Source organism: Hibiscus syriacus, unplaced genomic scaffold (assembly GCF_006381635.1).
Source record: "Hibiscus syriacus cultivar Baekdansim isolate YM2019G1 unplaced genomic scaffold, ASM638163v2 tig00111398_pilon, whole genome shotgun sequence".
Lineage (NCBI taxonomy): Eukaryota > Viridiplantae > Streptophyta > Magnoliopsida > Malvales > Malvaceae > Hibiscus > Hibiscus syriacus.
This window is the reverse complement of record NW_024063081.1, coordinates 1,820,593-1,833,533: the sequence shown is the minus strand read 5'-3', so window position 1 is coordinate 1,833,533 and position 12,941 is coordinate 1,820,593. Positions and strand designations below refer to the sequence as shown.

Genomic DNA, 12,941 nt, shown 5'->3' with positions numbered 1-12,941 from the left:
GATTGGTTTGAAATAATAGTTAAAAAAATTATATTATTTGACACATGTCACATTTATAGAGTTTTAAAATTTAATTTAAAATAAAACCTTAAAAATATATAATTAAAAAATTAAAAGTTTTGTTAAATTAAAAAAAAAGAACTCATAACATTAAAAAATTTAATTTCAAACCCCAAACACCAATTGTTGTCATTATCATCGTCACCACCTTGGTCTTTGTCATCGATGAATAGCCACCTCAATCGTCGTCGTCCACCCAATGATTGATCGTCTCCCAATTCCTAAATATCCCTTAAATTTCTTTAGTTGGTCGTGGTAATCGGTCTTTTGGCCAATCATTGACCTTTGACCGTTTGTCGATTTGGGAAAAGGCCAAGAACAACAGAGGGACAGGGGATGACACAAGGTTGAGGATTACTTTAGAAAAAATATACCAGAAATGTTAGACATCTATATTGATTCAATGAAATTTAAATGTTTAAATGGGAAAAAGATATATAGTTAATGAATTTTTTTTATATTAAGGTAAAAGTGAAATCCAATACATATGATTCAAGTGTAAAAATCTTATAACTCGCCATAATTGATGGGTTCTCCTTGTTGCGTTCAAGTATAGAACCAACCAAAAAACACACGGGGGACCAAATTATAGAGGAGTTGAAGAGCATTGGGTTGTCCACAGTTGGTTCAGAAAAAAGCAAAGGTAGGTATGGATGAAATGCGACAATTTGCATGCGATTGGCGGTGGAGAACCGCACCACTAGTGCCACTGACTCACTCACTGCCTGCAGCAGTAGGAGAGTTGAGCCAATATGCATGCATACATCAGAGAGAAGGGTTGAATATTAATTATAAAGGCCATCTCCATCCCCCACTCAGTTTCAGAGATCAAGTGGGTAAAGTACAACTTTTAGCTTTTAAGCCACCCAATCCCAACATTTCACATGACTTATCTTCTAATCTCTCTTCTCACACTCTTCGCTCTCCACCATGTGGGGGTGTTTTCTCATAAGTTTTGAGAAATGAAACCAAAGCTATTCATTAATATACTGCAAACTCAAACCTACCCCTTTAATTCATTCTAAATCCATTAAGGTAAAAATCATTGTTATTCTTCTTAAAGGTTTCAGATTCGAGTAATTGCATCTGTAAAGTATTAATGTGTTGTTAATGACTAATAAATATTCTAAAAATATATATTATTTTATAATCACCTTATACTGTTAAAAAATAAAATCATACCGCATCACCCTCATCCATCTGTACTAATATATGAATTAAATATGGTAGGATTAATTTGGCCCATGAAGACCCTGTTGGTTTTTGGCAAAAGTCCCACATTGGTTGTGTATAAGGAGGAGGGGAAATTCTTTTGTTATAAATAAAGCCCTCCTCCTCCTTAGTTAATCATCCCACAAATATAAGCCTTCTTCTATTTTAAAGGCTATTTGTATTCTTTCTCTCTTTGTAATATTTCCTCTATTAGTGAAATATTTTGGTGTTCTCTTTTATGTCTATTTAATATCTATTGTCGGGTATAGTTGTTGTCAATTATTGTCCTATTAAATTACTTGTCTTGGTAGTTCTGTCTAAGGAAAGTGGGTTTTAAGAGGGACCATTGTGACCCCTCCTCTTTCCTGTGAATCTACCTTGGGGTGATTTTTAGTACAATCGTTTTCACACTAATCACCTAGATAATAGTTTTCAAGGTGAATCTGTTATTGGTGGAAATTAACCCGAATTTCACAACAATTGGTATCAGAGCTCTTGGTTTATTTTAGTATGCTCTGTGGTTGCGGCTTAGGCTGATCTTCCACATCAGAAAAATTTCCTTGGGATAATTGACATTCTGCATTGGCAGCTATTAAATAGAATTTGTAGCAGAAATGGCAGACGCTTCTTCATCTTCAATTTTGGCAAGAAATGCTGTGACAAATGTTAGATTTGCAGTGGAGATTTTTGATGGCACCGGTCATTTCGGCATGTGGCAAAGCGAGGTTCTAGATGCCCTATTTCAGCAGGGTCTAGACATTGCTATTGAAGGAGAGAAACCATATGATGTTGAGGAGAAAGAATGGAAGAATATCAATAGAATGGCATGTGGTACTATTCGATCGTGTCTTTCTAGAGAGCAGAAGTATGCATTTTCTAAGGAAACTTCTGTAAGTAAATTGTTGAAGGCACTGGAGGAGAAATTTTTGAAGAAAAGCGGTCAGAACAAACTCTACATGAAAAAGAGACTGTTCCGCTTCAACTATGTACCAGGTACCACTATGAATGATCACATTACTAGCTTTAATCAGCTGGTGACTGATCTGATGAATATGGACGTGACTTTTGAAGACGAAGATCTGGCTCTGATGTTGATGGGATCACTTCCTGATGAGTTTGAGTATCTTGAAACTACTCTACTTCATGGGAAGGTTGATGTGTCTCTCAGTGAAGTAACTGCTGCCTTGTATAGTTATGAATTGAGAAAGAAAGACAAACAAGAAAACACAAGTGTCGAAGCAGAAGCTCTTGTTGTTAGAGGCCGTTCCAAGAGTCAGAATAAAGGAAGTAGAGGGAGATCGAAGTCAAAGTCCAGATTGAGCAAAGATGAATGTGCCTTTTGTCGAGAAAAAGGGCACTGGAAGAAAGAATGTCCCAGGCTAAAGAATAAAGGTAAACCTGAAAGGGGGAAGGCTGTCTCAGAATCAAATGTGGTCGAGTATGATGATGGAGATTCAGATTTCGCATTCGCTGCTACGCCATCAACCAGCTGTTCCAGTTCATGGCTGTTAGATTCAGCTTGTAGCCACCATATGACCCCCAATAGAGAATGGTTCTTTGATTTTAAAGAACTAAAAGGTGGAATTGTCTACACAGCAAATAATTCCCCTCTTGACACACTTGGGATTGGTTCAATTCGCTTGAGGAATCAGGATGGATCAATCAGAACCTTAACAGGTGTCCATTATGTACCAGATTTAATGAGAAATCTCATCTCTGTGGGAACCTTAGAGTCAAAAGGTTTAGAAGTGAGGGCAAAAGATGGGATTATGAGGATTATCTCTGGTGCACTGGTGATAATGAAGGGAATCTGAAAAAGAAACAATGTGTATTACTTTCTGGGTAGTACAATTGTTGTGACAGCAGCAGTGGCAGCTTCTACTGATGAACAGGAGTCAGAAGCAACCAGGTTATGGCATATGCGCTTGGGGCATGTTGGTGAAAAATCCTTGAAATTACTGATAGATCAAGGATTATTGAAGGGTGCTCGGGCTTGCAAATTAGCTTTTTGTGAGCATTGCATCAAAGGGAAGAAGACGAGGGTGAAATTTGGAACAGCAATCCATGATACTAAAGGTATTTTGGATTATGTTCATTCAGATGTATGGGGGCCTTCCAAGACAACTTCATTGGGAGGAACACACTATTATGTCACCTTTGTTGATGATTTTTCCCGGAGAGTTTGGGTGTATCTAATGAAGACAAAGGATGAGGTGCTAGGATTTTTCCTTAAATGGAAAAAGATGATGGAGACTCAAACAGGCAGAAAAATCAAACGTCTCTGTACAGACAATGGTGGATAGTACAAAAATGATTCATTTCTGAAAGTCTGTGAAGAGGAAGGTATTGTTAGGCACTTCACTTTCAGAGGTACACCACAACAGAATGGAGTGGCAGAGCGTATGAACCGGACATTAGTGGAGAAGGTTCGGTGTATGTTGTCTAATGTTGGGTTAGGCAAAGAATTTTGGGCTGAGGCTTTGGTCTATGCTTGTCACCTTGTCAACCGCTTACCATCGACTGCTATTGGTGGTAAAACACCATTAGAGAAATGGTTTGGAGTACCTGCTACAGATTATGATTCCTTACATGTGTTTGGTTCCACTGCATACTACCATGTTAAGGAGTCAAAGCTGGATCCAAGAGCAAAGAAGGCGATTTTTATGGGGATCACCTCTGGTGTGAAAGGCTATCGTCTTTGGTGTCCATAAACAAAGAAAATAATCTTCAGCAGGGATGTTACCTTTGATGAATCTACCATGTTGAGAAAGGTGACTTCAGAAAAATTGGAGCAGACAGATGGAACTCCCAAACAGGTGGAGTTTGAAGGAAGCAAATTTGTCCCAACCAGTAAAGAAACTGATGTTGACTCTCCTATGGTAGAAGAAGAGTCAGATGAAGAAGAGGTTCAGGCCCAAGAACCTCCACAACAACATGAATCAATTGCACTCAGAAAGGGAAAGAGGACCATTAGACAACCTGCTCGTTATGCTGATATGGTCTCTTTTGCATCACCAATTGCAATTGATGACGTTCCTGCCACTTTTAATGAAGCAGTTCAAAGTTCAGAACATAAAAAGTGGAGGATTGCCATGAATGAAGAAATGCAATCTCTTCAAAAGAATCAGACGTGGAAACTAGCTAGTCTTCCGAAGGGAAAGAAGGCAATTGGGTGCAAGTGGGTATATGCAAAGAAAGATGGATTTCCTGACAAGAATAACATCCGCTACAAAGCAAGATTGGTGGCTAAAGGCTACGCTCAAACGGAGGGAGTTGATTATAATGAAGTATTTTCTCCAGTTGTAAAACATTCCTCCATCAGAATTTTGTTGGCTTTGGTAGCGCAGTTGGATTTGGAACTAGTTCAGATGGATGTAAAAACTGCATTTTTACATGGAGACTTGGATGAGGAAATCTACATGACTCAGCCAGATGGATTCAAAGTTGCTGAAAAAGAAGAGATGGTGTGCAAATTAGAAAAATCGTTGTACGGATTGAAGCAATCTCCAAGGCAGTGGTACAAGCGATTTGACAAGTTTATGATAGGGCAGAAGTACACAAGAAGCAAATATGATCATTGTGTGTATTTACGCGAGCTAGAAGACAGATCCTATATATATCTTCTTCTTTATGTTGATGATATGCTGATAGCTTCCAGGAGTCAGACAGAAATTGCGAAACTAAAGACTCAATTGAACAGGGAGTTTGAGATGAAGGATCTTGGTGAAGCGAAGAAGATTCTAGGCATGGAGATATCAAGGGATAAGAAATTGGGGATGCTTTGTTTGTCTCAGAAAGAATATCTGAGGAAGGTACTAAAATGTTTTGGCATAAATGAGATGTCAAAACCAGTTAGTACACCTCTTGCTCCTCATTTCAAGCTCGGTGCATCCATGTCACCTAAGGATGATGCAGAACGGGAATACATGTCAAAGGTTCCGTATGCAATGGTGTGTACAAGACCCGATATTTCACAGGCAATTGGGGTTGTGAGCAGGTATATGCATGATCCTGGAAAGGAGCATTGGCAAGCTGTGAAATGGATTATGCGATATATTATGAACACCGTAGATGTTGGTTTGGTCTTTCAGCAGGACAAACAATATGGTCAGTGTGTATTTGGGTATTGTGATTCAGACTATGCAGGTGATTTGGACAAGCGTCGATCAACTACTGGTTATGTGTTTACATTTGCAAAGGTACCAGTCAGTTGGAAGTCCACCTTACAGTCAACAGTGGCTTTGTCTACTACAGAGGCAGAGTATATGGCAGTTACAGAGGCTGTGAAGGAGGCAATTTGGCTTCAAGGGTTGCTTGGTGAATTGGGAATGGAACAAAAGCACATCAAAGTGTACTGTGACAGTCAGAGTGCTATTCATTTAGCAAAGAACCAAGTTTACCATGCAAGGACGAAGCACATCGATGTTCGATATCACTTTGTACGAGAGATTCTAGAAGAAGGTGGAGTCATAATCCAGAAGATTCGGACCACTGAGAATCCTGCTGATATGTTGACAAAAGTGGTAACTGCGGTCAAGTTTAAACATTGTTTAGATTTGGTCAATATTGTTACAAATTAAAAGATTGTTTTTTAGAGATGTGTGTGGAATTTGCCAAGGTGGAGATTTGTTGGTTTTTGGCAAAAGTCCCACATTGGTTGTGTATAAGGAGGAGGGGAAATTCTTTTGTTATAAATAAAGCCCTCCTCCTCCTTAGTTAATCATCCCACAAATATAAGCCTTCTTCTATTTTAAAGGCTATTTGTATTCTTTCTCTCTTTGTAATATTTCCTCTATTAGTGAAATATTTTGGTGTTCTCTTTTATGTCTATTTAATAGCTATTGTCGGGTATAGTTGTTGTCAATTATTGTCCTATTAAAATTACTTGTCTTGGTAGTTCTGTCTAAGGAAAGTGGGTTTTAAGAGGGACCATTGTGACCCCTCCTCTTTCCTGGGAATCTACCTTGGGGTGATTTTTAGTACAATCGTTTTCACACTAGTCACCTAGATAATAGTTTTCAAGGTGAATCTGTTATTGGTGGAAATTAACCCGAATTTCACAACAGACCCCACCACTGAATGATGAACAAATCAAATCTTATAATAGAATAATCAAATCGATTTATTTAATAATAAATGGACTAATTTAATCCAATTGTAATGATAGAGAGTATGAGGGGGAAATGGTGTTGAAGAGGAGAAATATTACGATATTTCCTATCCAAAAACATTTATTCCCGCCAATACCATACTTGGTCTCAGCATGCAGAAACTTCATGGAAAATACTTCCCCCACCCCCATGCTTATCTCTTCAGTTCCCAAGCCCATACAGTCCCCATGTACAGTCAAGCTCAAGCAGCACTCCATTCAACAATTATATTATGTTCATCTCACTCTTCACGTTTTCCAACTCCCACTTCTTTTCTTACATAATCACTCTTTTTTCACTTTTCCCACACTTGTTTATCCCACTTCTTTCAGTGTGTCCACGACCATGGAAGATGATCATAAACAAAGCCAAGAAACAACGAGGGTTTTCTCTTGTCTCTTCTGTTCAAGAAAGTTTCACAGTTCTCAGGCCCTGGGAGGCCATCAAAACGCTCACAAGAAGGAAAGAATCGTTGCAAGGAAGGCTAAACGAGCATTCGAAAATGAACCGAATAACAGTTTCTCATCGTCTTCTCCGGCCTTCTATGATGCACCCCCTACGAGCCACCACCATCTAGGCCTGTTACACTCTCCGATGTACATAGCAGCTCACGCTGCTAACTTCCGGTATTTCGCGGATGGATTCGGATCGAACGGTGCTGCTACCGGGTTCCACGGCAATGGAAATCATCATATTCGACTAGAGGAAGACGAGCGGGAGTACTTGAATTGGCAGAGGAGCATACGGGGCAATGGAGGATTGGCTCATCAGGGTGACGATCAGTCCATTGGAATGGGTGAATACAAGGGCAAATATCAAAAGCTTGATCTATCTCTTCATTTATGAGCAAATTCCCTCGATTTCAATTTGTCTACGCGTTTTTTACAATAAAAAGATACCGTGACTTAGATTCTTTTGCAGATGGTGTGGGAAATGAAGTAGCTATAAATTTTGGATCATCATTCATCGATTCACTACGTTCATTGTGATTTTGTACTCTTCCTACAAAAAGAGATTGTAATTTGAGAATAGGAGTTGCCAATATTGCTTTTGATTCTTAATCTATTACACGTTTTAAAATATACTTTGATAAAATTATTAAGTCCGTTCAAAAATCAAAATACAAGTTGAGTTTAATCTCTCACATCTAAAGTTCGAATTAAACATAATTAGACTTGTTAAATTTTTAATATATTATTTTAATGTATTATAGACGACGGATCTATAATTTTTTAAGGATGGGTACGCGTTCATCTTGAAAGTCAAAAATTTTTATTACTTATTTAATTTTTTAATGGTATTTGCCCTGAAATTTTATTCGAGTTTACTCCATTTAAAAATTTTATGTTGATAACATATGTACATCCACCCTAAAATATATTTTTGAATATATCACCGAGTATTATCCAATATATATCACCCATTAAATTTGCACAAGTTCGGGCAAATAGTAATAGGAGGTTCAATAAGAGACGAACATAAGATTTATGTTAAAGTGAATAAACTTCTAAGATTTTAAAAGATGATGAAAACATATTATAAAATAATAATAATAATAATAATAAAAAGAAATTAAAAATTTTAGAAACAATAGTCCAACCCACTCCTTTCTTAGCTCAACACAACTCCGGCTTTATCTCCATACGTAGCAATGCACTATTCGAAGCAGAGACCGTTTACGCAACCTTCAAGAGTTATAGTTGATTGGCATTTCTCTCTCATGTTGCTTCTTTTCCTACATGCATTAAAATTCGAAAAAACAATATGCACATACAATTAGCATTGTATGCTACTTCCTTTTCTAGTATACATAATAAAAGTAACCAAATTCCTTCTCGAATATATTTTTTTTAAATAGGACACCCTATATATATGTAGGTAAAAGCTACGTAAAATATACTGGGTTTCATCCGATAAATCAATGAATTTTTTACCTGCTGGGAAAAGAAGAACCAACACTAAAACGAATTCCATCTTAAAACTCTTAATTTCTCTCTTCTTTTTTCTCATCTGCTTTAGTTAATATGCTTGTCGTAAATGAGAACCAAACATGCAAATTTTCTTGAATTTTATAAGTGGATGATGGGACAAGTTATTGGAGATGAATAATTGGATAATATTTGAAATCTCTTTGATCTTTCCTTTTTAACAATAATGATTGTTCAAACTTCATGTTAATCATTATTGCATATAAGAAAATTGATTAGACTGAATTATGATACCATTTATCAACGACCCTTTAAATAGTAAAATGTTGACATTACATTTATAAAAAAGTAGATATAATTCGATACATTATCCAATGAATTAAGATTTAATGTATCAACGATATCTTAAATCATAACTATCGATATATAATATTTATATTGGATTCTTACATTATGAATTGAAGCAAATTTAATTGAAAAATCATTATCATAATGAGTTTTTATAATATCATATCTAAATTAGTTGATCAATACATCAAATATTAATATAATTTACCTATATCGATATATATTACAGAAGTAGGGGTAATTGAAGAAGACATCAATTAAGTTGATATACGACATACTGATATATTATATTTTAACCTACCAATATATGGCATCTATATAGAAGTAGGGATAGTTCAAGTATTTATTAATTAAATTAAGATATAGTTAATTAATGAAATCAATTCTCAGGAAAAAAATATAATATTAATATTTGTATAAAAATAAAAAAATTATTTAATAATTGACCGATTGAGTTGACACTCGTTCAATTGATGATATTATAAATCCTAAACTACGAATACATATTGTCCATGTAATATTTATCTTATATACCCTCATAATTAAAATCCTCAATAAGTTTGGTGTCAAGATTTAAACGAGCAATTACATATATAAAAATTAAAATAATCTTATACCCTACTTCGATTTTCAGCTATAAAAGGAGAGTTTCCTCCTAGTATATATTATCCACTCGTTTATAATTGGGAGTGTTTAAAAATATTTGACTCAGATGACCCGATTCAATGATTCACTGACTCAATATAAAATTATCTGATATTTTTCGTGAAAACATCTGAATTTGCAGGTCAGATACTCGATATCCAATATTCAATTTTCTTTTAATTTTATTTCAGTTTCTATTTTACTTTAATAAAACACTCAAAACCCTCCTACAGTTATCAAATTAGCTACCTTAAATTTTTAATTTCAATCGCCATTAACCTTTTCTCAGTCTCTCACTGTCTCATGTCATATGTCTTAAGAATATATACAGTTGCCATTATTAAAAGACGCTACCTTACTTTTCATTTTTGTTTCTCTAAGATTATGGGTAATATTTTTGCTACCGCATAGTTCTTCCCTGAAATACATTGTTTCAGTGTATGGTCCCTAGAATTTTATCTATGCGTAAAGCAATCTCTGATCCTTTCTGCTTGAGCTTTCTCTTATATATATATATGAAAAATAACAACACCATGCATGATTTCACTTTATTTTTTTATATATGAAATTTGAAAGATTATGTTAACTTTAAGGACAATATCTAATTTTTGAAATTACATGAATCTGAACAAAATTACTTCAATCAATATTAATACAATAGACAGTAACTACACGAAACGATAAATTATTTAACCTTTATTTACTTATTTATTTATTTATTTCAACCAATATTAACATCTCATTTTCCAGTAAGTTACTTTTTAATATAAAACCTAAATTATATCGTACTAATACAACCGATATTGCAATAATATATGTGTAATATAACAATTAGCGTTTCCTTCAAATATTACAAACATGTCATAATTAACTTACTATTATTTGCTTTCAATGCTGTCTATCAAATTCTGCCTATAAATCAGTATAACCAATTAATTTCACTTTATAACAAAAATAATGGTACAAATCGAAAAAATCAGCATATAATATAATTTTTTTATCCAATAATATCTTTGCCATTATATAATTTCTGTACGAATTTAAGATGTACATAATATTACACTTTTGCATACGCATATATTCTTGAAATCCTAACTTTAGTAGAATTTAGTATTATCCGTGAAATTATTATTTTTACTGTTAATATATTAAAACAAGGCAACAACTGGTTGGTCTAGTAGGATAAAACATTAAATCCTTTAAATAAAATCAGGAGTTCGAATCTTAATGATTACAAATGGAACAAATTAGATTGGGAGGTTCATCATCGCTTCTATAATACCCGATATTAGTCCTACGCCTGTTGTGGTACCCTAACTAAAATCCCATCAAAACTACCCAAATTAAATTCTTCCCATACATTCAACCACTTAAACTAATATTATCAGGCTTGTCATTCAAAAGTTAGAATTGGAAACACTTTTACTATAACGAAATTGATCAAATAGCGTATTAAAAATTCGTTATATTTTCTCTGAAGTTCCTAAAGAAATCTTTAATGGTCGATGTCATCCGGACGATCACTGGTGTCATATTCTCCACCTAGTAAGTCTTGAGGCCTTCAAAGTTTGTTTCTCAAAGTTTCCAAAGCTCCATTTCCTCTAAACAGCTACATGTCTTCTGAAATGATTATTTGACTATTCAACATTATCTCTCAAAATAAAATTTGCTATCTATAAACAATATCTATAAGCTATATCAATTTACAAATAACTATTATAACTCTAGGTCTCACACCAATATTGATGGTCTTTGTATAAACTACCATACATGATTGGAAAAAAAGAGACTTCTTCTTCTTTCGAATCTTACAATACACACTGTGAGTCTTTCTTTGTAACCTATCAATAACACTAATTGTGACTCTCCATTCAAACAAAAAGAGATGAATGACTTACTACTGTCATAATTCTATTTTTCCCTTCAATAAAATCATTATTCAAAAATTGGTTGATTCTAATTAAAAATAAATAAATTTGTTAGGACGTGTCGTTTGCTGAAGAATTTAAGACGTCAAAAGCTATGTACCTGCGCATTTAAAACACATTCAATGCTCACAACTGTCCCCTTACTACACCTTTGTTTTCCTTAGCCTTTAAAAGGAGGTCTTCCATGCACACATATCAGGTGCCAAGAAACACACCAAAGAGAGTGTTGTGATAAAGAGATATGGCGAAGTGGTATTCGTTGCTCGTTCTTGCATTGTTTGTGGTTCACGCCACTGCAAGAAATGTGCTCACAACCACTTCCATGACTGCCACGACCGGTCCTAGTGGTGCGTCAGTTGAAGACAAGAAGAACTTCGTCACTTTCGGTGGCGTTGGAGGCTTCTCGGGGCTCGGCTCTAATGGCTTGCCAATCGGCGGTGTTGGTGCCGGTATGGGTGGTCTAGGTGGACTTGGCGGCGGTGTTGGGGGTCTCGGTGTGTTTACTAATCCCCTTGGTGGTGGAGTAGGAGGTGGCGTTGGCGGTGGAGCAGGAGCAGGAGCTGGCGGTGGTGCACTTCCTTTACCCTGAAATAGTTCTGGCGCTTTACCATAAATAGTTTAATCTGTGTGAGCCAGCATTGATAGTCTTCTTTGATTAGTTATGTTTTGTTTGTTAATGTGTGTTTTAGTTTTAACCATATGAATTTAATGTTCTCTTATCTTCTCCTAGCTCTTGATTTATGGGGTCTGACAACCCTAAATCTGAGATAGTTTTATCATTCTAATGCGTTTAATCTCATCCAATTATTATATCATAAATTCTAATTATCGTCCCATTAAATTGTATATTTGTGGGATATCCATTTATCCTCACTGACTGCTTAACTTAACTTCATTATTACACTCAAATGTGACATGACAACTTTAAACCAATGTCACCTTCTCATGAAAGTTATACGTTATTGATTTTTTAGTTAATTATTTTAATTTTTGATCAAAATTATATTAAATAATTAAAATTTATAAAAATATATATTTAAAATGTTTAATTAAATGTTTTTAAAATAAAGTTTCCATATTATTTCTAATAATAAATTTTAAATAATAAAAGGTCAAGGTTATATTTTTTTATAAAAATCAATAAAAATAATTTTAATAGGACATAAAAAGAATATTAGTAACAAATAACAACAATACCTTTCATAGTAATAAAAACAACAATCATCCCAATATTTAGAATATATTTAAACATCAATTTAGCATTGATGAAATTTGAATGAAGATAGATATTCAATATTGTAAGATCGAAGTTAAAATCATGGATGATTCGATAGGATAATAGGACGATCATACTCTTTAAAATTTTCAAATTCTTATATGATTTAGATATTTTCTTTATATTTTCTTGTGATTATCTAATTTTGTACCGTCTAAGATTTTGTAGTTTCATATCCCTAGATTTTTAATATACTTTATAAATATTCAAACCCAAAACATAAAATCATGTGTTCTTTCTTAATTATAATTTTTTATAATCAAAATGAAATTACAAATATTTAGTTAAAAATTTGTAACTTTTAAGAGGACTGAAAACATTTCTCTCCATTTCTTTAGGGGTGCAAGGCCCCACTAACTATACCATCGACTTGACTGAAGGTTCTAAAATTTGA

The 12,941-nt window shown here is 34.5% G+C and overlaps 2 protein-coding genes across 2 annotated transcripts; both read left to right on the top strand.

Annotated features, from left to right (window-relative positions):
* Positions 1-6,767: 6,767 nt before the first annotated feature.
* On the top strand, positions 6,768-7,268 carry LOC120161103 (zinc finger protein GIS-like). The gene has a single exon (XM_039171382.1). It carries the CDS (start codon positions 6,768-6,770, stop codon positions 7,266-7,268), a length of 501 nt encoding a protein of 166 aa, XP_039027313.1.
* Positions 7,269-11,457: 4,189 nt separating this feature from the next.
* On the top strand, positions 11,458-11,860 carry LOC120161102 (glycine-rich protein 5-like). Its single transcript, XM_039171381.1, has one exon. The coding sequence runs from the start codon at positions 11,513-11,515 to the stop codon at positions 11,858-11,860; it is 348 nt and encodes a 115-aa protein (XP_039027312.1). The 5' UTR covers positions 11,458-11,512.
* Positions 11,861-12,941: the final 1,081 nt, after the last annotated feature.